The 23035-nt window shown below is 47.8% G+C and overlaps 1 protein-coding gene across 2 annotated transcripts; it reads left to right on the top strand.

The window, feature by feature from the left end:
- The first annotated feature begins 8447 nt into the window (after positions 1 to 8447).
- Positions 8448 to 21527, top strand: LOC149428666 (carbohydrate sulfotransferase 6-like). 2 transcript variants are annotated; one of them, XM_089667129.1, is made up of 3 exons: positions 8448 to 8521; positions 13825 to 14020; positions 20325 to 21527. In XM_089667129.1, exon 3 carries the CDS (start codon positions 20339 to 20341, stop codon positions 21491 to 21493), a length of 1155 nt encoding a protein of 384 aa, XP_089523255.1. In that variant the 5' UTR covers positions 8448 to 8521; positions 13825 to 14020; positions 20325 to 20338; the 3' UTR covers positions 21494 to 21527. The 2 variants fall into 2 exon arrangements, with proteins under 2 accessions (XP_089523255.1, XP_089523256.1); XM_089667130.1 differs by lacking the exons at positions 8448 to 8521; positions 13825 to 14020 and adding an exon at positions 10292 to 10430.
- Positions 21528 to 23035: the final 1508 nt, after the last annotated feature.

Below are 23035 nucleotides of genomic sequence, written 5' to 3'. Positions count from 1 at the left end.
GGAGGGGTGACTGGGGGGGATTTGTGCCATACAAGTGACTTTGGGGGGGATTTATGCTAGGAGGGGTGACTGGGGGGTATTTGTGCCATACAAGTGACTTTTGGGGGGGGGGATTTATGCTAGGAGGGGTGACTGGGGGGTATTTGTGCCAGATGGGTGACTTTGGGGGATTTATGCTAGGAGAGGTGACTGGGGGGGATTTGTGCTAGCAGGGGTGACTGGGGGGGATTTGTGCCAGACAAGTGACTTTGGGGGGGATTTATGCTAGGAGGGGTGACTGGGGGGTATTTGTGCCATACAAGTGACTTTGGGGGGGGGGGGGGATTTATGCTAGGAGGGGTGACTGGGGGATATTTGTGCCAGATGGGGGACTTTGGGGGGGATTTGTGCTAGGAGGGGTGACTGGGGGGTATTTGCCAGACGGGGGATGTTGGGGGGGGATTTTTCCTGACACCCAATGCTCATACATCTTGGGGGGGGGGATTTTTGCTGACACCCAATATTCAGAAATCTTGGAGGGGATTTTTGCTGACACCCAATACTCATACATCTTGGGGGGGATTTTTGCTGACACCCAATACTCATACATCTTGGGGGGGATTTTTGCTGACACCCAATACTCAGACATCTTGGGGGGTATTTTTGCTGACACCCAATGCTCATACATCTTGGGGGGGGGGATTTTTGCTGACACCCAATACTCAGACATGTTGGAGGGGATTTTTGCTGACTCCCAATACTCAGACATCTTGGAGGGGATTTTTGCTGACACCCAATACTCAGACATCTTGGGGGGGGGGATTTTTGCTGACTCCCAATACTCAGACATCTTGGAGGGGATTTTTGCTGACACCCAATACTCATACATCTTGGGGGGGGGGGGGGTGGAACATGTCCCGCCACTGAGAGTCATGGAGGAGCTCAGCTAGGACGGGCGATCAATAAAAACGCCATTTTTTCCCATGACTAGAAAAACATATTTTTGTGCTGATCTATAGAAGGAGTCGGATGGAAAATCGTTTTTTTTGTTTTTTTAATTAGTTTTTAAAATTTTGAATTCCATTCCATGGTGATCTGGATGAGATGCGACTGAGGGAACGGCCTGGAAATTGTGAGAAAGGTCATTCAGGGCTAGAATATGGGTGTCACCCCCCTCGCCGTCTCTGTACCGGGGGGGGGGGGGGGTTCTATTGAAATATTTGGCCGGAGCGGAGAAAACCGTTGTCATGGAAATGGCGGCTCACCGCAACGACGCATGCACAGAATATCAAGCAGCTATCGCAATATTAGAGCCAGAGAAGTTTTAAGAGGGGGGTGTGGGACCATCTTTGGAACAATGGCTTCCCATCCTAAATGGTTCATACATGGGGGGGGGGTGGTAAAAAGCAGGTGGCTGAGCCCAAGTATAAACCTCCCCCACCAACACATTCCGACCACCTCACCTAAACCAGGGCATGCAGCCATTCAGGGTTCTACACATTTAGTACCCAGTCACACCGGTGAGATTTGCGCACTGAAATCGCATCTAATGATTGTGAATATCAGGGTCTGAGTTCCCGGTCCTGCCGGTGCGATTTTGCAATGAAGTCTTCAGAAATCGCAATGAAATTGCACATAAATCGCAACTATGTGATCGGCGACTTAGTGCCCGGTCATACCAGGGCGATTTGTGAATTGAAATCACATCCAATGAATGTGAATGTCAGCGGCTGAACACATGCGATTTGCTGCGGTGCGATTTCTAAAGTAGTTTTTGCATTATTCTTTCTGCAGTTTTGTTGCAATTTCACATACATAGAATATAATTGAAATCGCAGTGCAAATCGCAAGAAATCGCTGAAAATCTTCACAAGTTCCAATGAACTCTTCAGAAATCGCACCTGAAATGGGACTGAAATTGCACATAAATCGCAGCTGTGTGACCGGAGACTTAGTGCCGGTCATACCAGTGCGATTTTCAAATTGAAATCGCAGCTGAAATCGCATCCAATGAATGTGAATGTCAGAGTCTGAGTGCCCGGCCATACCGGTGCGATTTGCAAATTGAAATCGCATCTGAAATGGCATTAAATGAATGTGAACGTCAGCATCTTAACACGTGCGATTTGCTGCGGCGTGATTTATAAAGTAGTTTTTGCATTATTCTTTCTGCAGTTTTGTTGCGATTTCACATACATAGAATATACTGGAAACTGCAGTGCAAATTTCAAGAAATCGCTGAAAATCTTCACAAGTTGCAATGAAGTCTTTGGAAATCGCATATAAATTGCAGCGGTGTGAGCGGTGACTAAGTGCCTGGTCATACTATTGCGATTTGCGAATTGAAATTGCATCTAATGAATGTGAATGTCGGCGTCTTAACAAGTGCGATTTGCTGCAGCGCGATTCTAAAGTAGATCTTGCGTGACTTTTTCTGCAGTTTTGTTGCGATTTCACATACATAGAATATAATGGAAATCGCAAGAAATTGTTGAAAATCTTCACAAATTGCAATAAAGTCTTTAGAAATCGCACCTGAAATCGCAGCAGTGTAACTGGTGACTTAGTGTCCTGTCATACCAGTGCGATTTGCAAATTGAAATCGCATCTAATGAATGTGAATGTCAACATCTTAACACGTGCGATTTCTAAAGCAGTTCTTGCGTGACTTTTTCTGCAGTTTTGTTGCGATTTCACATACATAGAATACAATGAAAATCGCACAGCAAATTGCAAGAAATGCTGAAAATCTTTACAAGTTGCCATGAAGTTTTCAGAAATCGCACCTGAAATCGCAGCTGTGTGACTGGTAAGTATGAGTATTAGCACACGGCTACATTGTGTCCCCGGCTGTCATACTTTCTCCCATTCCTGACTTCCTTGGCTGCAACATTGTATACATTTCTCCTGTGGTATTGGTACTCAGGGGCGGACTGACCATTTGAAAACTTGGGCACTGCCCGAGGGCCCGGGGTCAGGAGGGGGCCCCATGAGATGCCCCTGGTGCCTTTTTCATAGGCTTTTTTGAGTTTGGGCAAGGACACAGGGGCCCCATGATCCCCTACTGCCCGGGGGCCCCATGAGTTGTCAGTCCGCCCCTGTCGGTACCTCTGTCGATTTAAAGGAGAAGTACGGACTTAGAAAGAAACAAGCAAACACCTACACTGACCTCCATGCTGCAGCCTCACTGTGAAGCTGCAGCTGCCCCCTGCCGGCTCTACGCCCCAGAATCATGTGATCACCAATGATGACATGACCACTTGCAGTTAGCTAGCCGGCCACTAGGTGGCTCTGTATCAGTGCCTGGTTACAGAAGACAGTGTCATCAGGTGTTCGGCCCCCTTCCCCCGGGCGTTCCGGATGTAAAACAGACCCCCGTGTGTTTCTATGGACTAGTGGATGTTTAGTAAACGGATGATCATTCATTTACATCCGTTACTGTCCGCCCCCATTACCTTCCGTTTTTTTGAACAGAAGAAAACCCTTTCTTTCTTCCATAAAATACCCCGGAAAGGACAAAAAAACTGGATGTAAACGGATGAAAAGGGATGCAAACGGACAAGAAAAAGATGTAAACGGACGAAAAACGGATGTAAACAGATGAAAAACGGATGCAAACAGATGAAAAGGAATGCAAATGGACAAAAAAAAAGGATGTAAAGGGATGAAAAACGGATGTAAACGGACGAAAAACGGATGCAAACAGATGAAAATGGATGTAAACTGACAAAAATGGATGTAAACAGATGAAAACGGATGAAAATGGATGTAAACGGATGAAAAACATGAAAAAACAGATGTAAACGGATGAAAACATCAAAAAACAGATGTAAAGGGATGAAAAACGGATGTAAACGGACGAAAAACGGATGCAAACAGATGAAAATGGATGTAAACTGACAAAAATGGATGTAAACAGATGTAAACTGATGAAAAATGGCTGTAAACTGATGAAAAAAATGGATGTAAACTGATGAAAAAAAACCCTTGGAAAGAACAAAAAAATAATGCAAACGGACAAAAACGGATGTAAACGGACAAAAAAATGGATGAAACCGGATGAAAATCGATGTAAAAGGAGCCCGAAAACTGAGCGATCACATGACCACTTGGAGGCAGGTGCAATTAGGATGTACAAAACGGATGTAAACTGATGTAAACTGATGAATAACTGATGTAAACTGATGTAAACTGATGTAAACTGATGAATAACTGATGTAAACTGATCTTTTCATGGAAAAAACGTGACTGAACTGATGAAAACAACAGAACACCCATTTGAAAGGGGCCTCAAACTGATCGCTCAGCCCTGCAGATTACACTGAGAGATCGGGGGCTCCCTGTGTAGCCAGCGGTGCTTTGCTCTGCTCCATTGTCAGTGTGACAGCCGCCCACTCTGTGTGAGCCTGCATGGCACCTGGCTGTCATGGGCTCCCCGGTGGGGGTGCTCAGTAGGTGGCTGGGGAGAGCATAAATAGGCTGAGGCTTGGAGTAATGGGGTTCTTGTTTAGATAGAAAACGTTCCAGCCTGAAGGGCTTCTGCCTTTGTGGGCCCATCTGTGCTTCTACACTGGATCATCAAGGTCCCAGCTGTGCTAAAGCGGGGGAAGGGTTAGTCTACTGGACCTTGCTGGAACTAGTCGGGGGATTTCACTGAGGATCTGGTCTGGAGAGTTCAGTGGAGAAATGTCGGCTGATATTGGCAGGAGGCCAGTCGGGTATCTCTCTCGGTGTAACTTTCTCGGCGTATCTCTCTCGGTGTATATCTCTAGGTGTATCTCTCTCGGTGTATATCTCTCGGTGTATATCTCTCGGTGTATCTCTCTCGGTGTATCTCTCTCGGTGTATCTCTCTCTAGGTGTATCTCTCTCGGTGTATCTCTCTCGGTGTATCTATCTCTAGGTGTATCTCTCTCGGTGTATATCTCTCGGTGTATCTCTCTCGGTGTATATCTCTCGGTGTATCTCTCTCGGTGTATATCTCTCGGTGTATCTCTCTCGGTGTATCTCTCTCGGTGTATATCTCTTGGTGTATCTCTCTCGGTGTATCTCTCTAGGTGTATATCTCTCGGTGTATATCTCTAGGTGTATATCTCTCTCGGTGTATATCTCTCCGTGTATCTCTCTCGGTGTATCTCTCTCGGTGTATCTCTCTCGGTGTATCTCTCGGTTTATCTCTCTCGGTGTATCTCTCTCTGTGTATATCTCTCGGTGTATCTCTCTCGGTGTATCTCTCTAGGTGTATATCTCTCGGTGTATCTCTCTCGGTGTATCTCTCTCGGTGTATATCTCTCGGTGTATCTCTCTCGGTGTATCTCTCTCGGTGTATATCTCTCTCGGTGTATCTCTCTCGGTGTATCTCTCTCGGTGTATATCTCTCGGTGTATCTCTCTCGGTGTATATCTCTCGGTGTATATCTCTAGGTGTATATCTCTCGGTGTATCTCTCGGTGTATCTCTCTCGGTGTATCGCTCGGTGTATCTCTCTCGGTGTATATCTCTCTCGGTGTATATCTCTCGGTGTATCTCTCTCGGTGTATCTCTCTCGGTGTATATCTCTCCGTGTATATCTCTCTCGGTGTATATCTCTCGGTGTATCTCTCTCGGTGTATCTCTCTCGGTGTATCTCTCTCGGTGTATATCTCTAGGTGTATATCTCTCGGTGTATCTCTCGGTGTATCTCTCTCGGTGTATCGCTCGGTGTATCTCTCTCGGTGTATATCTCTCTCGGTGTATATCTCTCGGTGTATCTCTCTCGGTGTATATCTCTCTCGGTGTATATCTCTCGGTGTATCTCTCTCGGTGTATATCTCTCGGTGTATATCTCTCTAGGTGTATATCTCTAGGTGTATCTCTCTCGGTGTATCTCTCTCGGTGTATCTCTCTCTAGGTGTATCTCTCTCTAGGTGTATCTCTCGGTGTATATCTCTCGGTGTATATCTCTCGGTGTATCTCTCTCGGTGTATCTCTCTCTCGGTGTATATCTCTCGGTGTATATCTCTCGGTGTATCTCTCTAGGTGTATCTCTCTCGGTGTATCTCTCTCGGTGTATATCTCTCTCGGTGTATCTCTCTCGGTGTATCTCTCTCGGTGTATCTCTCTCGGTGTATCTCTCGGTGTATCTCTCCGTGTATCTCTCTCGGTGTATATCTCTCGGTGTATCTCTCCGTGTATCTCTCTCGGTGTATCTCTCTAGGTGTATATCTCTCGGTGTATATCTCTCGGTGTATATCTCTCTCGGTGTATATCTCTCGGTGTATATCTCTCGGTGTATCTCTCTCGGTGTATCTCTCTAGGTGTATCTCTCTCGGTGTATCTCTCTCGGTGTATCTCTCTCGGTGTATATCTCTCGGTGTATCTCTCTAGGTGTATCTCTCTCGGTGTATCTCTCTCGGTGTATCTCTCTCGGTGTATATCTCTCTCGGTGTATATCTCTCGGTGTATATCTCTAGGTGTATCTCTCTCGGTGTATCTCTCTCGGTGTATATCTCTCTCGGTGTATATCTCTCGGTGTATATCTCTCGGTGTATATCTCTCTCGGTGTATATCTCTCTCGGTGTATATCTCTCTCGGTGTATCTCTCTCTCGGTGTATATCTCTCGGTGTATCTCTCTCGGTGTATCTCTCTCGGTGTATATCTCTCGGTGTATCTCTCTCGGTGTATCTCTCTCGGTGTATCTCTCTAGGTGTATCTCTCTCGGTGTATCTCTCTCGGTGTATCTCTCTCGGTGTATCTCTCTCGGTGTATCTCTCTCGGTGTATATCTCTCTCGGTGTATATCTCTCTCGGTGTATCTCTCTCGGTGTATATCTCTCGGTGTATCTCTCTAGGTGTATCTCTCTCGGTGTATCTCTCTCGGTGTATATCTCTCTCGGTGTATATCTCTCGGTGTATATCTCTAGGTGTATCTCTCTCGGTGTATCTCTCTCGGTGTATATCTCTCTCGGTGTATATCTCTCGGTGTATATCTCTCGGTGTATATCTCTCTCGGTGTATATCTCTCTCGGTGTATCTCTCTCTCGGTGTATATCTCTCGGTGTATCTCTCTCGGTGTATATCTCTCGGTGTATCTCTCTCGGTGTATCTCTCTCGGTGTATCTCTCTCGGTGTATCTCTCTAGGTGTATCTCTCTCGGTGTATCTCTCTCGGTGTATCTCTCTCGGTGTATCTCTCTCGGTGTATCTCTCTCGGTGTATATCTCTCTCGGTGTATATCTCTCTCGGTGTATCTCTCTCGGTGTATATCTCTCGGTGTATATCTCTCGGTGTATCTCTCTAGGTGTATATCTCTCGGTGTATCTCTCTAGGTGTATCTCTCTAGGTGTATATCTCTCGGTGTATCTCTCTCGGTGTATATCTCTCGGTGTATATCTCTCGGTGTATCTCTCTCGGTGTATATCTCTAGGTGTATCTCTCTAGGTGTATCTGTCAGTGTATAGGGGTACACGAGTCACCATGATACCTGTCCTAGAGGTGTTCTTGTATTGTGCAATATGGGAAACCGATCTCTACAGATCCCTCTGTATTGTGCCTTGTATAAAGCTGCTGTATGAAGTGTGTGTCACATGTGGTGCAGGTACAGATCTGGGGTCCCCTATGGTGCAGGTACAGATCTGGGGTCCCCTATGGTGCAGGTACAGATCTGGGGTCCCCTATGGTGCAGGTACAGATCTGGGGTCCCCTATGGTGCAGATACAGATCTGGGGTCCCCTATGGTGCAGATACAGATCTGGGGTCCCCTATGGTGCAGGTACAGATCTGGGGTCCCCTGTGGTGCAGATCTCTGTGCCTCATGTGGTGCAGGTACAGATCTGGGGTCCCGTGTCCAGATCTCTGTGTACCATGTTGTGCAGGTACATGTCTGGGGTCCCCAGTGGTGCAGGTACAGATCTTGGGTTCCCTATGGTACAGTTAAAGATCTGGGGTCTCCTGTGGTGCAGACCTCTGTGTCCCATGTGGTGCAGGTACAAATCTGGGGTCCTCTGTGGAGCATGTACAGATCTGGGGTCCCCTGTAGTGTGGGTACAGATCTGTGTCCTCTGTGGTGCAGGTAAAGATCAGGTGTCCCTATGTGGTGCAGATCTGGGGTCCCATGTGATTCTGTTACAGTTCTGGAGTCCCCTGAAGTGCAGGTCTGGGGTCTCCTGTAGTACAGATCTGGGGTCCCTTATTGTGCAGGTCTGGGGTCCCCTGTAGTGCAGGTCTGGGGTCCCCTGTAGTGCAGATCTGGGGTCCCCTGTAGTGCAGGTCTGAGGTCCCCTGTAGTGCAGGTCTGGGGTCCCCTGTAGTGCAGGTCTGAGGTCCCCTGTAGTGCAGGTCTCGGGTCCCCTCCGGTACACATGTGGTGTCTGTAGTCCGGGGCGGTTCGGTTCTCCTCCGGTGCCCGGGCTGAGCTCGCAGTGCTGTAGGTGGTCTGTCCGGTGACTGTACTCCCCTTTCACCGCCCGGGACCCCAGAAGGGGCGGACACTGAGCCCCGCCCCCCGCCCGACACCCGGAGCCACGTCTGAATGAGGCTCATTGTGAGCGGAGAGGAGAGAGGAGAGGTGAGAGCACCGGAGGGGGAGGGGAGGGATTCACCTCCACCGGGGAGACGGCACCGAGCACCGACCTACCGACAGAGGACCGACCTATATACATCACCCAACCTGCCTTCATCACCGACCTGACTATCGAGCCTGGCACACAGCATCCAGAATATACTGACCACCCAACCTGCCCTGCCATACTGACCACCCAACCTACCATACTGACCACCCAACCTACCATACTGACCACCCAACCTACCATACTAACCACCCAACCTACCTACCAAACTAACCACCCAACCTACCTACCATACTGACCACCCAACCTACCTACCATACTGACCACCCAACCTACCAAACTGACCACCCAACCTACCAACCATACTGACCACCCAACCTACCAACCATACTGACCACCTAACCTATCCTACCATACTGACCACCCAACCTATATTACCACACTGACCACCCAGCCTACCTACCATACTGACCACCCAACCTACCATACTGACCACCCAACCTACCAACCATACTGACCACCTAACCTGCCTACCATACTGACCACCTAACCTGCCTACCACACTGACCACCCAGCCTACCTACCATACTGACCACCTAACCTGCCCTACCATACTGACCACCTAACCTGCCCTACCATACTGACCACCTAACCTGCCCTACCATACTGACCACCCAGCCTACCTACCATACTGACCACCCAACCTATCCTACCACACTGACCACCCAGCCTACCTACCATACTGACCACCTAACCTGCCCTACCATACTGACCACCCAACCTACCTACCATACTGACCACCCAACCTGCCCTACCATACTGACCACCCAACCTACCTACCATACTGACCACCCAGCCTACCTACCATACTGACCACCCAACCTGCCCTACCATACTGACCACCCAGCCTACCTACCATACTGACCACCCAGCCTACCTACCATACTGACCACCCAACCTATCCTACCATACTGACCACCCAATCTATCCTACCACACTGACCACCCAGCCTACCTACCATACTGACCACCCAACCTGCCCTACCATACTGACCACCCAACCTGCCTACCATACTGACCACCCAACCTACCTACCATACTGACCACCGAACCTGCCTACCATACTGACCACCCAACCTACCTACCATACTGACCACCCAACCTATCCTACCATACTGACCACCCACCCTGCCTACCATACTGACCACCCAACCTATCCTACCATACTGACCACCCAACCTAACCTACCATACTGAACACCCAACCTATCCTACCATACTGACCACCCAAACTATCCTACCATACTGACCACCCAGCCTGCCTACCATACTGACCACCCAGCCTGCCTACCATACTGACCACCCAACCTACCTACCTACCATACTGACCACCCAACCTGTCTACCATACTGACCACCCAACGTACCTACCATACTGACCACCCAACCTGCCTACCATACTGACCACCCAACCTACCTACCTACCATACTGACCACCCAACCTGCCTACCATACTGACCACCCAACCTACCTACCTACCATACTGACCACCCAACCTGTCTACCATACTGACCACCCAACGTACCTACCATACTGACCACCCAACCTGCCTACCATACTGACCACCCAACGTACCTACCATACTGACCACCCAACCTGCCTACCATACTGACCACCCAATGCAAACTTGTTTTTCTGCATAATGCTTCACTCCACCCCCATCTCTGCACTTTAATTACTTTTATACATCTGGCAGTTTTCAGTTCTGATCTTTATGCTGCATTTTTGTACTTTTATAGATAATTCTAGTTTTGATTATTTTGGGTTATTCTCTTTTTGTGTTTTCTCAGTGAATTTTTCCTCATTATCCTCCCTGTTGGATATTACCTGTCCTGTGTTCCCAGTTCTGAGGTTTCCTTTTATGTTTACTTATTAATTCCTGTTTAATTTCATCATTTCCATTTGTTGATGTTTTTATGGTTTTATATGTTATTATTTTATATACCTTTTCCCTATTTTCTTATCTTTCTTTTAGTTACACTTTTTATTTTGTGTTTCCATACACTGCTGTCTGTGCTGATTGACATTTCAATGTATTTATTTTCTAACAATTTAGTAACTTGTGGATTGTAAATATTTATATCTTTTTTTTTTTAAATCGAATTGGGTTTCATATGTTTCCTCATAGTTTTGTTACTTTGTATTTTGTACATTACTGAAGATACAGACCTGCATACCTCTGTTGCTGTATGTGTTGTGCACATTTTTGTTAGCTTTTACAATGTCTTTGCTTGGGGACTGAAAATATTCGGTTCCACATATTTTCAGTGTACACTATATTGCCCCAAGTATTGGCCCGCCTGCCTTTCCACGCACATGACCTTTAATGGCCCCCCAGTCTTAGTCCGTAGGGTTCAATATTGAGTTGGCCCCGCCCTTTCCATGCACATGACCTTTAATGGCCCCCCAGTCTTAGTCCGTAGGGTTCAATATTGAGTTGGCCCCGCCCTTTCCACGCACATGACCTTTAATGGCCCCCCAGTCTTAGTCCGTAGGGTTCAATATTGAGTTGGCCCCGCCCTTTGCAGCTATAACAGCTTCAACTCTTCTGGGAAGGCCGTCCACAAGGTTTAGGAGGGTGTCTATGGGAAGGTTGGACCATTCTTCCAGAAGCACATTTGTCAGGTCAGGCACTGATGTCGGGGGAGGAGGCCTGGCTCGCAGTCTCCGCTCTAATTCATCCCAAAGGCGTTCTATGGGGTTGAGGTCAGGACTCTGTGCAGGACAGTCAAGTTCCTCCACCCCAAACTGGCTCCTCCATGTCTTTATGGACCTTGCTTTGTGCACTGGTGGGCAGTCATGTTGGAACAGGAAGGGGCCATCCCCAAATTCTTTCCAAAAAAGTTGGGAGCATGAAATTGTCCAAAATGTTGACTTAAGAGTTCCCTTCACTGGAACTAGGGGGCCAAGCCCAACCCCTGAAAACCAGCCCCACACCCTAATCCCCCCTCCGCCAAACTTTACACAATGCAGTCAGACAAGTACCGTTCTCCTGGCAACCGCCAAACTCAGACACGTCCATTGGCTTGCTAGACAGAGAAGTGTGATTGGTCACTCCAGAGAACACGTCTCCACTGCTATAGAGTCCAGTGGCAGCGTGCTTTACACCACGGCATCCAACACTTTGCATTGCACTTGGTGATGGAAGGCTTGGATGCAGCTGCTCGGCCATGGAAACCCATTCCATGAAGCTCTCTACGCACTGTTGTTGGGCTCATCTGAAGGTCACACCAAGTTTGGAGGTCTTTAGCTATCGACTCTGCAGACAGTTGGCGACTTCTGCGCACTGTGCGCTTCAGCATGCGCTGACCCCGCCCTGTCATGAGAAGCGTGTTTGCAAAACAGAGCAGATCACACAAAGACATTCCCCGTGGCCTATAAGGAAGACTTCCACTGTGTTCTAGAAATGTATGACATTCAGAGCATAAGTACATAAACTTCAGCCTGTTTTGGGTCTTCTCCCCCCCCCCCTCTTTTTTTTTTTCTGTCCACGAAGGTTCAAAAAACAACGTAAAACCCTGTACGTGAACAAAAAACATGCAAGTCCAAAACACCAACTCAAAAAAGTGCACTTAGGGGGTGTGCTTTAGTCCACCCCCCTGAAGGGGTAGGACCTCTACCATGATCCCCCGGGGCGCCAGGCTCCTAACAGATCAGGGTAGAGGTCCTACACACCCCTAAGTGCACTTTTTTGTGTTGGTGTTTTGCACTTGCATGTTTTATATTCACTTACAGTTTTTTTGTTTTTACGCACCTCCGCGGACCAGAAGAAAAAAAAATCTATTCTTATCAGTGTCCAGTAGGGGGCACTCCGCCATCATTCTTGCTTCTTGGCAAGGATGGTTGGCACTATAGTACTGGTATGATGGGGGCTCTAAAGGCTACTACCGGCTGGAACAGAAACTGAGGCGCCCATAGACAGTTAGGGGCCCAGGAGTAATTCCCCCGGGAAACCCGAGTGCACTATGTACAGGGCTCAGGAGTGCGCTATATACAGGGTGCGTGTTATGTACAGGGTGCAGGGCTCAGGAGTGCGTTATGTACAAGGTGCAGGGCTCAGGAGCGTGTTATGTACAGGGAGCAGGGCTCAGGAGTGTGCTATGTACAGGGTGCAGGGCTCAGGAGTGTGCTATGTACAGGGTGCAGGGCTCAGGAGTGTGCTATGTACAGGGAGCAGGGCTCAGGAGTGCATTATGTACAGGGTGCAGGGCTCAGGAGTGCACTATGTACAGGGTGCAGGGCTCAGGAGTGCACTATGTATGTACAGGGTGCAGGGCTCAGGAGTGTGCTATATACAGGGAGTGTGCTATATACAGGGAGTGTGCTATATACAGGGAGTGTGCTATGTACAGGGTGCAGGGCTCAGGAGTGCACTATGTACAGGGTGCAGGGCTCAGGAGTGCACTATGTACAAGGTGCAGGGCTCAGGAGTGTCCTATATACAGGGAGTGTGCTATATACAGGGAGTGTGCTATGTACAGGGTGCAGGGCTCAGGAGTGCACTATGTATAGGGTGCAGGGCTCAGGAGTGCACTATGTATAGGGTGCAGGGCTCAGGAGTGCACTATGTATAGGGTGCAGGGCTCAGGAGTGTCCTATATACAGGGAGTGTGCTATGTACAGGGTGCAGGGCTCAGGAGTGCACTATGTATAGGGTGCAGGGCTCAGGAGTGCACTATGTACAGGGTGCAGGGCTCAGGAGTGTCCTATATACAGGGAGTGTGCTATGTACAGGGTGCAGGGCTCAGGAGTGCACTATATACAGGGAGTGTGTTATGTACAGTAAATGTATATAAACCAAGAATGCGTAGTGCGCCAATTCCTCATCCAGACATATAAATGAAATAAAACAATCCTCCAGAAATCCCACACAAACACAAATCCACACTCCAATAAAGGTCCAACTCTCAAATCACAGGATGTCCAAATCTGAGCGTTTAACAATCACTCCCCAGAAGACGTCCTCGTGCTCAACATACTCTCCCTGCTCACCTTTAAGTTCGACCTACAAATTATAATAGGTCAAATGCGTTTTGACAGAAGTGAATCCTTTCATCTCGGGATATCAAACAGGGGGAAAAAAAAAACGAGAGAAAAGGGGGCCATATTATTTTAGTTTTTTATTTTTACCACCCCCCCCTAAAAGATTTCAGTTTGTAGTACGATTGAGTTGTACAGTTTATATTAAAGGTGGAAAACATTCTGAAATGATTTATCTTTGTCTCGTTTTTTGACATTATCACAGGGGTGTGTAGACTTTTTCTATCCACCGTGATTCTAAGCCGCCGAGGGTCCGGTGGTGCGAAGAATACGAGGCTGTTCTGTGAGATGTGATGTCACAGGGTGGTGTTGATTACCACCCCGGCCCAGGCCACAACGGCATCATAAAGAGGTAACGCAACTCGTAAACTTCGCCGGGAGATCGCTGGCACGTGTTGGGGGTGAGTCACTCCGTCCCCGGCAATACAAATGATCTATTGTATGAAAGTATGTCGCCGGGCCGAGAGGGGGGAACGGTGGGGGGGGCCTCGGATACATTTCACTCTCCACAATGATTGATACAAGGTTGGGGGAATAACTGTAATCAACGAGGAGGATCTCCTTTCCAAATGAGAGGTTTCAGCTCATCGAATATAAAGGCTGAGAACGGCGCAGGTCGATGGAACGCTTGGCAGGCTGACCCGCCGCCGGATTTTGTTTTCAGCGGCGCCAACCTAAGGGGACCCGGTAACTGGCAGCATTCAAAGGGTTAACTCCACTTTCCTGGGGGAATAGCAAATAATAAAAAATGAATACAAAGTATACAATTGATAAACGGGTCACATTGTCACTGAATGTTATCAAAAATGATCTTTTGTCTTCAATCTGCGGCCGCTGTGCTATAAGATTCAATATGGCCGCCTGGACACAGGTGGTATACATCAGGGGTCTCCAAACTTTCCAAGTTACTGTTCTTCAGGTTTGGGGGGGGGGGCGGACTGTGGTCATCGGCAATAGAAATAGGCGGACTGACAACTCATGGGGCCCCCGGGCAATAGGGGATCATGGGGCCCCTGTGTCCTTGCCCAAACTCAAAATAGCCTATGAAAAAGGTACCAGGGGCATCTCATGGGCCCCTTACTGACCCCGGGCCCTCGGGCAGTGCCCGAGTTTCCAAATGGTCAGTCCGCCCCTGTTGTCCTGGCATCAGAGGGAGTAAACAATGCATCTTTGGTATTAGGGGGAGGAATAGCATCCCATTGTTGGTGTCACTGAGAGAAATAGTACCGCATTGTTGGTGTCAGCAGAAGGGATAGTGCCCCATTATTGGTGTCAGTGGGAGGACTAGTGCCCCATCCTTGGTCTTTGAGGGAGAAATAGTGCCCCATTGTTGGTGTCAGCGGAAGGGATAGTGCTCTTTCATTGGTGTCAGCGGGAGAAATGGTGCCCCGTTGTTGGTGTCAGTGGAAGGGATAGTGCTCTTTCATTGGTGTCAGCGGGAGAAATGGTGCCCCATTGTTGGTGTCAGTGGAAGGGATAGTGCTCTTTCATTGGTGTCAGTGGGAGAAATGGTGCCCCATTGTTGGTGTCAGCGGAAGGGATAGTGCTCTTTCTTTGGTGTCAGCGGGAGAAATGGTGCCCCATTGTTGGTGTCAGCGGAAGGGATAGTGCCCCATTATTGGTGTCAGTGGGAGGACTAGTGCCCCATCATTGGTCTTTGAGGGAGAAATAGTGCCCCATTGTTGGTGTCAGCGGAAGGGATAGTGCTCTTTCATTGGTGTCAGCGGGGGAAATGGTGCCCCATTGTTGGTGTCAGTGGAAGGAATAGTGCCCTTTCATTGGTGTCAGTGGGAGGAATATTGCTCTATTCTTGGTGTCAGTGGAAGGACTAGTGCTCCATGCTTGGCACCATGGTTTCTGTTCCAGCCGGTACTAGCCATCATACCAGCAGGGGGTACTATACAGTCAACCATCCTCACCAAGAAGCAAGAATGATGGCGGCGGAGCACCCCTACTGGACACTGATAAGAACATATTTTTATATATTCTTTTATTAGAAAATTTCATTTAAAAAAATCAACATTCTATAATACAATCACACAAAAATACAAGTTCCATAGCATAATCACAATATAAATTCCATAGCATAATCATGATACAAGGAGAGAGAAATTACATTTTTTTACAAAACAAGAAACAGCAATTTGCAAGAAAGGGAACACATGTGCAATATTTATAGTCATTGCATATTTTTTATTTCCCAATTACAAGAAATAAAACAGAAAAGTTACAAAAAGGAAGAAAAACAATATGTGCGATTCTCATCCTCACTGCATTTTGGAATACTTCGGTGTTTTCTTCCAGGTTTCTTCCAAAAGGAACATATAAATTCACATGTAAAAAGAAACCATTTGTCTATCCCTAGACACAAAACACCGATTTTGTGTGCCGCCTGAGAAAAGAAAAGCACATTAGAGGCATGATCATATTTCTGGGTTCACGAACATAAAGAGGAAACCATGTTCTTCACTTTAAAAATCGTCCAAAAGCCTGTCAGGCTCTTACAGCGAAAGGAACAGCATGAAGGACTTAATGCAGGCCATAAACGGGTTGAAAACCGGCCGTTTAAAAATAAAATAAAAAATCGGTCATTCAATAGGCCGACGTTATCACCAACGGTAAAAAAAATCGCCCGATTTTCATCCCGTCTACGGCCGGCATTTAATTACTTCTGTCCCTTGCAGAGAGCTCCGCTATTATATTTGACATGAAAAAGTCTTACGGTTGCAACAATGTATCCATTTGTATCCATTTCGGATACAGATGTTTTTATTCAGATACAAATGGATACATTGTTGCAACCGCAAGACTTTTCATTTAAAATATAATAGCGAACTGGAATTCTTTTTCTTCTTTTTTTCTTCTTCTTTCTTTTCTTCCTCTTTTTCTTCTTCTTCTTCTTGCAGGTCACGGCTCATGCGCAGATTTTTTATCGGTAAAACGATCGGCCGATTTGCCCATCATTGCTGGGAAAATCGGCCAATCGGCAAAATCGGCCAATTTTTTTCAACTTTACCGACTAAAAAAAGGGCCAAAACCCCAAAAAATGACCGACCAATTAACCCATTAACGGTGCGAAAAGTTGGACGATTTTTTTTTTTCGGCCAAAAAATTGGGCCTGCATTAGTTTCCAAGAAAAGGTAGTGAATTTAAAAAGGTTAAACAGCAGTCCACCCTTTTAAGTCTCTTTCCGGGAATGAAAACACCAAATTCTTTCGGCCTCCTCTGTGCCCATTTTAACTCGGTCAAAATAACTATATCCAAACAACCGGCCATGGAGCATACCACGGAGCATACCACGGAGCATACCACGGAGCATACCACGGAGCATACCACGGAGCATACTACGGACCATACTACGGACCATACCACGGACCATACTACGGACCATACTACGGACCATACCACGGAGCATACCACGGACCATACTACGGACCATACTACGGACCATACCACAGAGCATACCACGGAGCATACCACGGAGCATACCACGGAGCATACCACGGACCATACCGCGGACCATACCGCGGACCATACCACGGACCATACCACGGACCATGGCCGGACATTCTCTTGTACTCAATTGTACTCAAATACTCTTTTTTTTTTAAACACCACAATATTTCTCGCGTCCCACAGACATTCCTTCACGCAACTCACCAACATCCACAACACTCTTGTTTCCTTCTTTCCCAACCTCCACCTCAACCTCCACAGACCATACAACACCATCTCATACATCAGCTTCCGCAACCCAGTCAGACCTTCAGTCATTCTTTCTAGGCTTTTCCATACATCCTTCGCAAAACCGCACTCCCAAAAAAAACATGAAAGACACTCCAAACCCCCACACCCCTCTCTTGGACATTTTTTCGTATCGGCCACACCTCTCCTCTGCTGAAACACCCCTAGGCCCCATGTACACGGGACACTTCTGAATGATGGAAACTGACTGCTGGAAAACGTAGGTTAAAAAACATTTAGCTGCGTTTGGATAACACGTTTATGCGCGTTTGCGTTTAGAATCGGATTTTAAAGGTAAGCACAGGAGAACCTCCCAAAAGCCCAGAATGCACTGATAAGTGGTAAATTATTAACTATTTCAGACTGTTTCAGATAAATACAGAGAGTAGAAGCAGAGACAGCAGTATGTGGTGAGATTAGCTTAGGTGTGAGTTGCTCATTAACATTTCTTTTGATTCCAAGGGTGGGAAAGGTGTCTGGTGGAGGAAGTCATTAAGGCCACCTGGCAGGGGGTCCTCATGAGTGATCTGAGGTGTGAATTTTCATTAACATATCTTTTGTTTCCAAGGGTGGGAGAGGTCTGAGGTGTGAATTGGTCATTAACATATCTTTTGTTTCCAAGGGCGGGAGAGGTCTGAGGTGTGAATTTTCATTAACATATCTTTTGTTTCCAAGGGCGGGAGAGGTCTGAGGTGTGAATGGTCATGAACATATCTTTTGTTTCCAAGGGCGGGAGAGGTCTGAGGTGTGAATTGGTCATTAACATATCTTTTGTTTCCAAGGGTGGGAGAGGTCTGAGGTGTGAATTGGTCATTAACATATCTTTTGTTTCCAAGGGTGGGAGAGGTCTGAGGTGTGAATTGGTCATTAACATATCTTTTGTTTCCAAGGGTGGGAGAGGTCTGAGGTGTGAATTGGTCATTAACATATCTTTTGTTTCCAAGGGTGGGAGAGGTCTGAGGTGTGAATTGGTCATTAACATATCTTTTGTTTCCAAGGGTGGGAGAGGTCTGAGGTGTGAATTGGTCATTAACATATCTTTTGTTTCCCACCCATAAAACCCTTACTTTTTTCCCAGATGCCCGCTCGGTTTCTTGGATTAGACACGCACTGATCCAATGGATCACCTCTCCCACCATCCCCCGTTTCCTTGAATAATGATGATTTTGGACCATACTATTTTAACTTAGGGAGAGCATTGCATCTAATTAGCATATTTGCTATCTCCCTCTCTCTCTCCGTTCCCCCAGGAGAGCCCCCTTGTACTTGGTGGACAGCTTTGGCCAGCCACAAGGAAAGGGGTCCACCAGGCGTTTATATGTGTTGGTGTTTTGCACTTGCACGTTTTTTTGTTCACTTACGGGGAGAAGACCCAAAACAAGCTGAACTCTATGTATTTATGTTCTGAATGTCATACAACATTTCTAGGACACAGTGGAGTCTTCCTTATAGGCCACGGGGAATGTCTTCATGTTATCTGCTCTGTTTTGCAAAACAGCAATGGGTTCATTTGCACACCAACTACCTGGCCATGGCCTTCCTTCTACCGAACCCACCAGGCCTCTAAACAACTGCAGATGCACTAACCTCCCACAATGCCTCACAGCCCCCCATAGTGCCCCCAACCACATACAGTGCTCTCCAACCTCCCACAGTGCCACCCAACACTCATAGTGCCCCCAATCTTCCACAGTGCCACCCAGCACTCATAGTGCCCCCAATCTTCCACAGTGTCACACAGCCAACCATAGTGCCCCCAGTCTTCCACAGTGCCTTACAGCCCCCCATTGTGCCCCCAAACTCCTACAGTGCTCTCCAACCTCCCACAGTGCCACCCAGCACTCATAGTGCCCCCAGTCTTCCACAGTGCCTTAACCCCCCCATAGTGCCCGCAACCTGCTACAGTGCTCTCCGACTTCCCACAGTGCGACCCAGCTTCCATAGTGCCCTTCCACCTTCTATAGTAGTCCTCAGTGCCACCCAGCTCCCATAGTGCCCTTCCACCTTCTATAGTGGTCCTCAGTGCCCCTCAGCCCCCATAGTACCCACAACCTCTTACAGTACCCTAACCTCCCACAGTGCTCTCCAAACTCCCACAGTGCCATCCAGCGTCCCATCTTTGCTGTCAGCTGGAGGAATATTGCCCTATTGCTGGTGTCAGTGGGAGGAATAGAGCCGCATTGTTGGTGTCAATGGGAGGAATAGTTCCCCATCTTTGGTGTCAGTGGGAGGAATAATGTCCCATTGTTGGTGTCAGTGGGAAGAATAGTGCTCCATTATTGGCATCAGTAAGAGGCATAGTTCCCCATTGTTGGTGTCAGTGGGAGGAATAGTGCTCCATCATTGGCATCAGTAGGAGGAATAGTACCCCATCATTGGTGTCAGTAGGAGGAATAGTGCCCCATCGTTGGTGCCAGGGGGAGGAATAGCTCTCCGTCATTGGTGTCAGTGGGAGGAATAGTGCCCCATCATTGGTGTCAGTAGGAGGAATAGTGCCCCATCGTTGGTACCAGGGGCAGGAATAGCTCTCCGTTGTTGGTGTCAGTGGGAGGAATAGTTCCCCATTGTTGGTGCCAGGGGGAGGAATAGCTTTCCATAGTTGGTGTCAGTGGGAGAAATAGCGCACCATCCTTGGTGTCAGTGGGAGAAATAAAGCTTTGTTTCAGTGGAAGGTACAGTACCCAATGGGTGGGTAGAAGGCAAACAAAGGGCCACAGTTTGGAGACCACTGCTCTTAAAAAAAGAAACAACAGTGTTGACTTTTGATATTGTGCTCGTTATCCTTTCTATCCCCACTGTTTCCTTCTTTTCATCCATGGTATGTTTTTTATTTTGCTATTTTATCTATTGACTAAGAAATATCAGAATTGATCGAACTAAAGATTCCTCTTGCTTATGTGGCTGTTTTATACGAATTCTCCAATAACTAATGATCTTGGTTTTTTCCCTCTTTCTTGGCAGTGCTGTTGGCCGCCATGGTCAGGTTACGATTTAATGGCTCATTGGCTATGGGACTCTTATTGCTTCAGACGGTTTTACTGCTGATTCTGTACTGCAAACACAATAAGCCCGTAGCGAGGACGGAGGCCAAGGTCCATCTACTCATTCTCTCCTCCTGGAGGTCAGGATCGTCCTTTGTTGGCCAGATCTTCAGCCAACATCCAAAAGTGTTCTACCTAATGGAACCCGCTTGGCACGTGTGGGTGTCCATGTTTCAGAACAGCGCTAAGGTTCTTCACATGGCGGTCAGAGACTTGGTGCGGTCCGTGTTCCTGTGTGACATGTCCGTGTTTGACGCCTATATGCCAAAGCAGCGCAATGTTTCCACCCTGTTCCAGTGGGCCACCAGCAGGGCGTTATGCACAGATCCGGCCTGCAAGATCTTTGAACGTGACCACATTACAAATGAGTCGTCTTGTAAGACAGTATGTGGGAAATACCCATTTGACAATATCGAACAAGTATGTAGTATGTACAGTCACGTGGTCATAAAGGAAGTCCGCTTCTTTGACTTGAAGGTTCTCTATCCTCTTCTCAACGATCCTTCATTGAACTTTAAAGTAATCCATTTGGTACGGGATCCAAGAGCCGTGGCCAAATCCAGGGAACAGTCAAGGAAGGCTTTTATGAGAGACAATGGGATTGTCCTCAACACCAATGGAACCAAAGTAGACGACATCAAGTATGAGGTCATCCAGGAGATCTGTCGAAGTCACGTGCAGATATATGAAACCGCCACCTATAAGGCCCCCAGCTTCCTTAAAGATCGATACATGCTGGTCAGGTACGAAGACGTGGTTCAAGAACCCTTGAAGGAAATCATGCAGATGTACGAATTTGCTCATTTACAACTGACGCCCAAGCTGAAGAAGTGGATCCACAACATCACACATGGACAAAGCCCCGGAAACCGAAAGGAAGCCTTCGTCATAACATCACGCAACGCCGCCAATGTGTCTCAAGCCTGGAGGAACATTCTTTCCTTTGAAAAAGTGAAGAAGATCCAAAACGTATGCAAAGGGGCCATGAAAATGCTTGGTTATCTCCCCGTGGACTCAATGTCGGAACAGGAAGACTTGTCCATCGATGTTGTATTACCCAGGAAAAGGAGCCAGTTCAGTTGGCTATGACTTAAGCACAACAGGAGACCTTTGGAGGCTTTAATATTTTTGTTCGTTCTTATTTATTAAATTTTATTCTGTGAACTGTGAAAATGAAAAGAGTTTATGATGGCGGGAAAATTTTTAGTGGCCCGTTTAGAAGTGAAGGAAACCAAATAGGAAATGTGCTTGTAGATACCCCCAAAAAACATCAGTAGCTACGGTTTAGCATTTGTTCTATTTAGAGACACCAATGCCATACCATCTGTTGGTATCACATCAGTGCCGGACTACCAGATAGGCAGAGTAGGCACCGGCCAATGGGCCCCACGCCTTTTAACCACCACCCCATGACCATGGATCAAAATAAGATTGATTTGCTCTTGAAAGAAATTTACAACGAAGCTTTCGTAAATTAAGATAGAAAAAAATGAATCGACTCAAAGAAACAAACGTTTACATTAAAGACTCTATATCCACGGTCCCCAATCTCCCCGGCTCTAGGGACCAGCCTCCCGGAAAACAACCCATCCACGGACCAGGAAAGGGGGGGTGGGGTGTGTTCAGCCTGACACCCGGGAGTGGGGTAAATCCTGAATAGTTCCACGTAAACTCACTGGAAGTCCCACGATGTGAGCAAGAGCATCTGTCAAGCTGTGGCGGGCTAGGCAGGGACTCATCCATGGACCAGGAAAGGGGGGGTGGGGTGTGTTCAGCCTGACACCCGGTGGTGGGGTAAGTCCTGAATAGAAGACAGTTCCATGAAACTCACTGGAAGTCCCACGATGTGAGCAAGAGCATCTGTCAAGCTGTGGCGGGCTAGGCAGGGACTCATCCATGGACCAGGAAAGGGGGGGTGGGGTGTGTTCAGCCTGACACCCGGTGGTGGGGTAAGTCCTGAATAGAAGACAGTTCCATGAAACTCACTGGAAGTCCCACGATGTGAGCAAGAGCATCTGTCAAGCTGTGGCGGGCTAGGCAGGGACCCATCCACGGATCAGGGAAGGGGGGTGGGGGGTGTTCAGCCTGACACCCGGGAGTGGGGTAAATCCTGAATAGAAGACAGTTCCATGAAATTCACTGGAAGTCCCACATTGTGAGCAAGAACGTCTGTCAAGCTGTGGCCAGCTAGGCAGGGACCTATCCACGGACCAGGGAAGGGGGGTGGGGGGTGTTCAGCCTGACACCCGGGGGTGGGGTAAGTCCTGAATAGAAGACAGTTCCATGAAACTCACTGGAAGTCCCACGTTGTGCGCAAGAGCGTTTGTCAAGCTGTGGCCAGCTAGGCAAGGACCCATCCACGGACCAGGGAAGGGGGGTGGGGGGTGATCAGCCTGACACCCGGTGGTGGGGTAAGTCCTGAATAGAAGACAGTTCCATGAAACTCACTGGAAGTCCCACATTGTGAGCAAGAGCGTCTGTCAAGCTGTGGCCAGCTAGGTAGGGACCCATCCATGGACCAGGGAAGGGGGGTGGGGGGTGTTCAGCCTGACTCCCGGGGGTGGGGTAAGTCCTGAATAGAAGACAGTTCCATGAAACTCACTGGAAGTCCCGCGATGTGAGCAAGAGTGT

The sequence above is a fragment of the Staurois parvus genome, unplaced genomic scaffold (assembly GCF_062004578.1).
Source record: "Staurois parvus isolate SC_StPar_1 unplaced genomic scaffold, SC_StPar_1.0 ptg003050l, whole genome shotgun sequence".
In the NCBI taxonomy this organism is placed as follows: Eukaryota; Metazoa; Chordata; class Amphibia; order Anura; family Ranidae; genus Staurois; species Staurois parvus.
The sequence above is the reverse complement of the archived record's forward strand: the minus strand, read 5'-3'. Positions and strand labels throughout refer to the sequence as shown.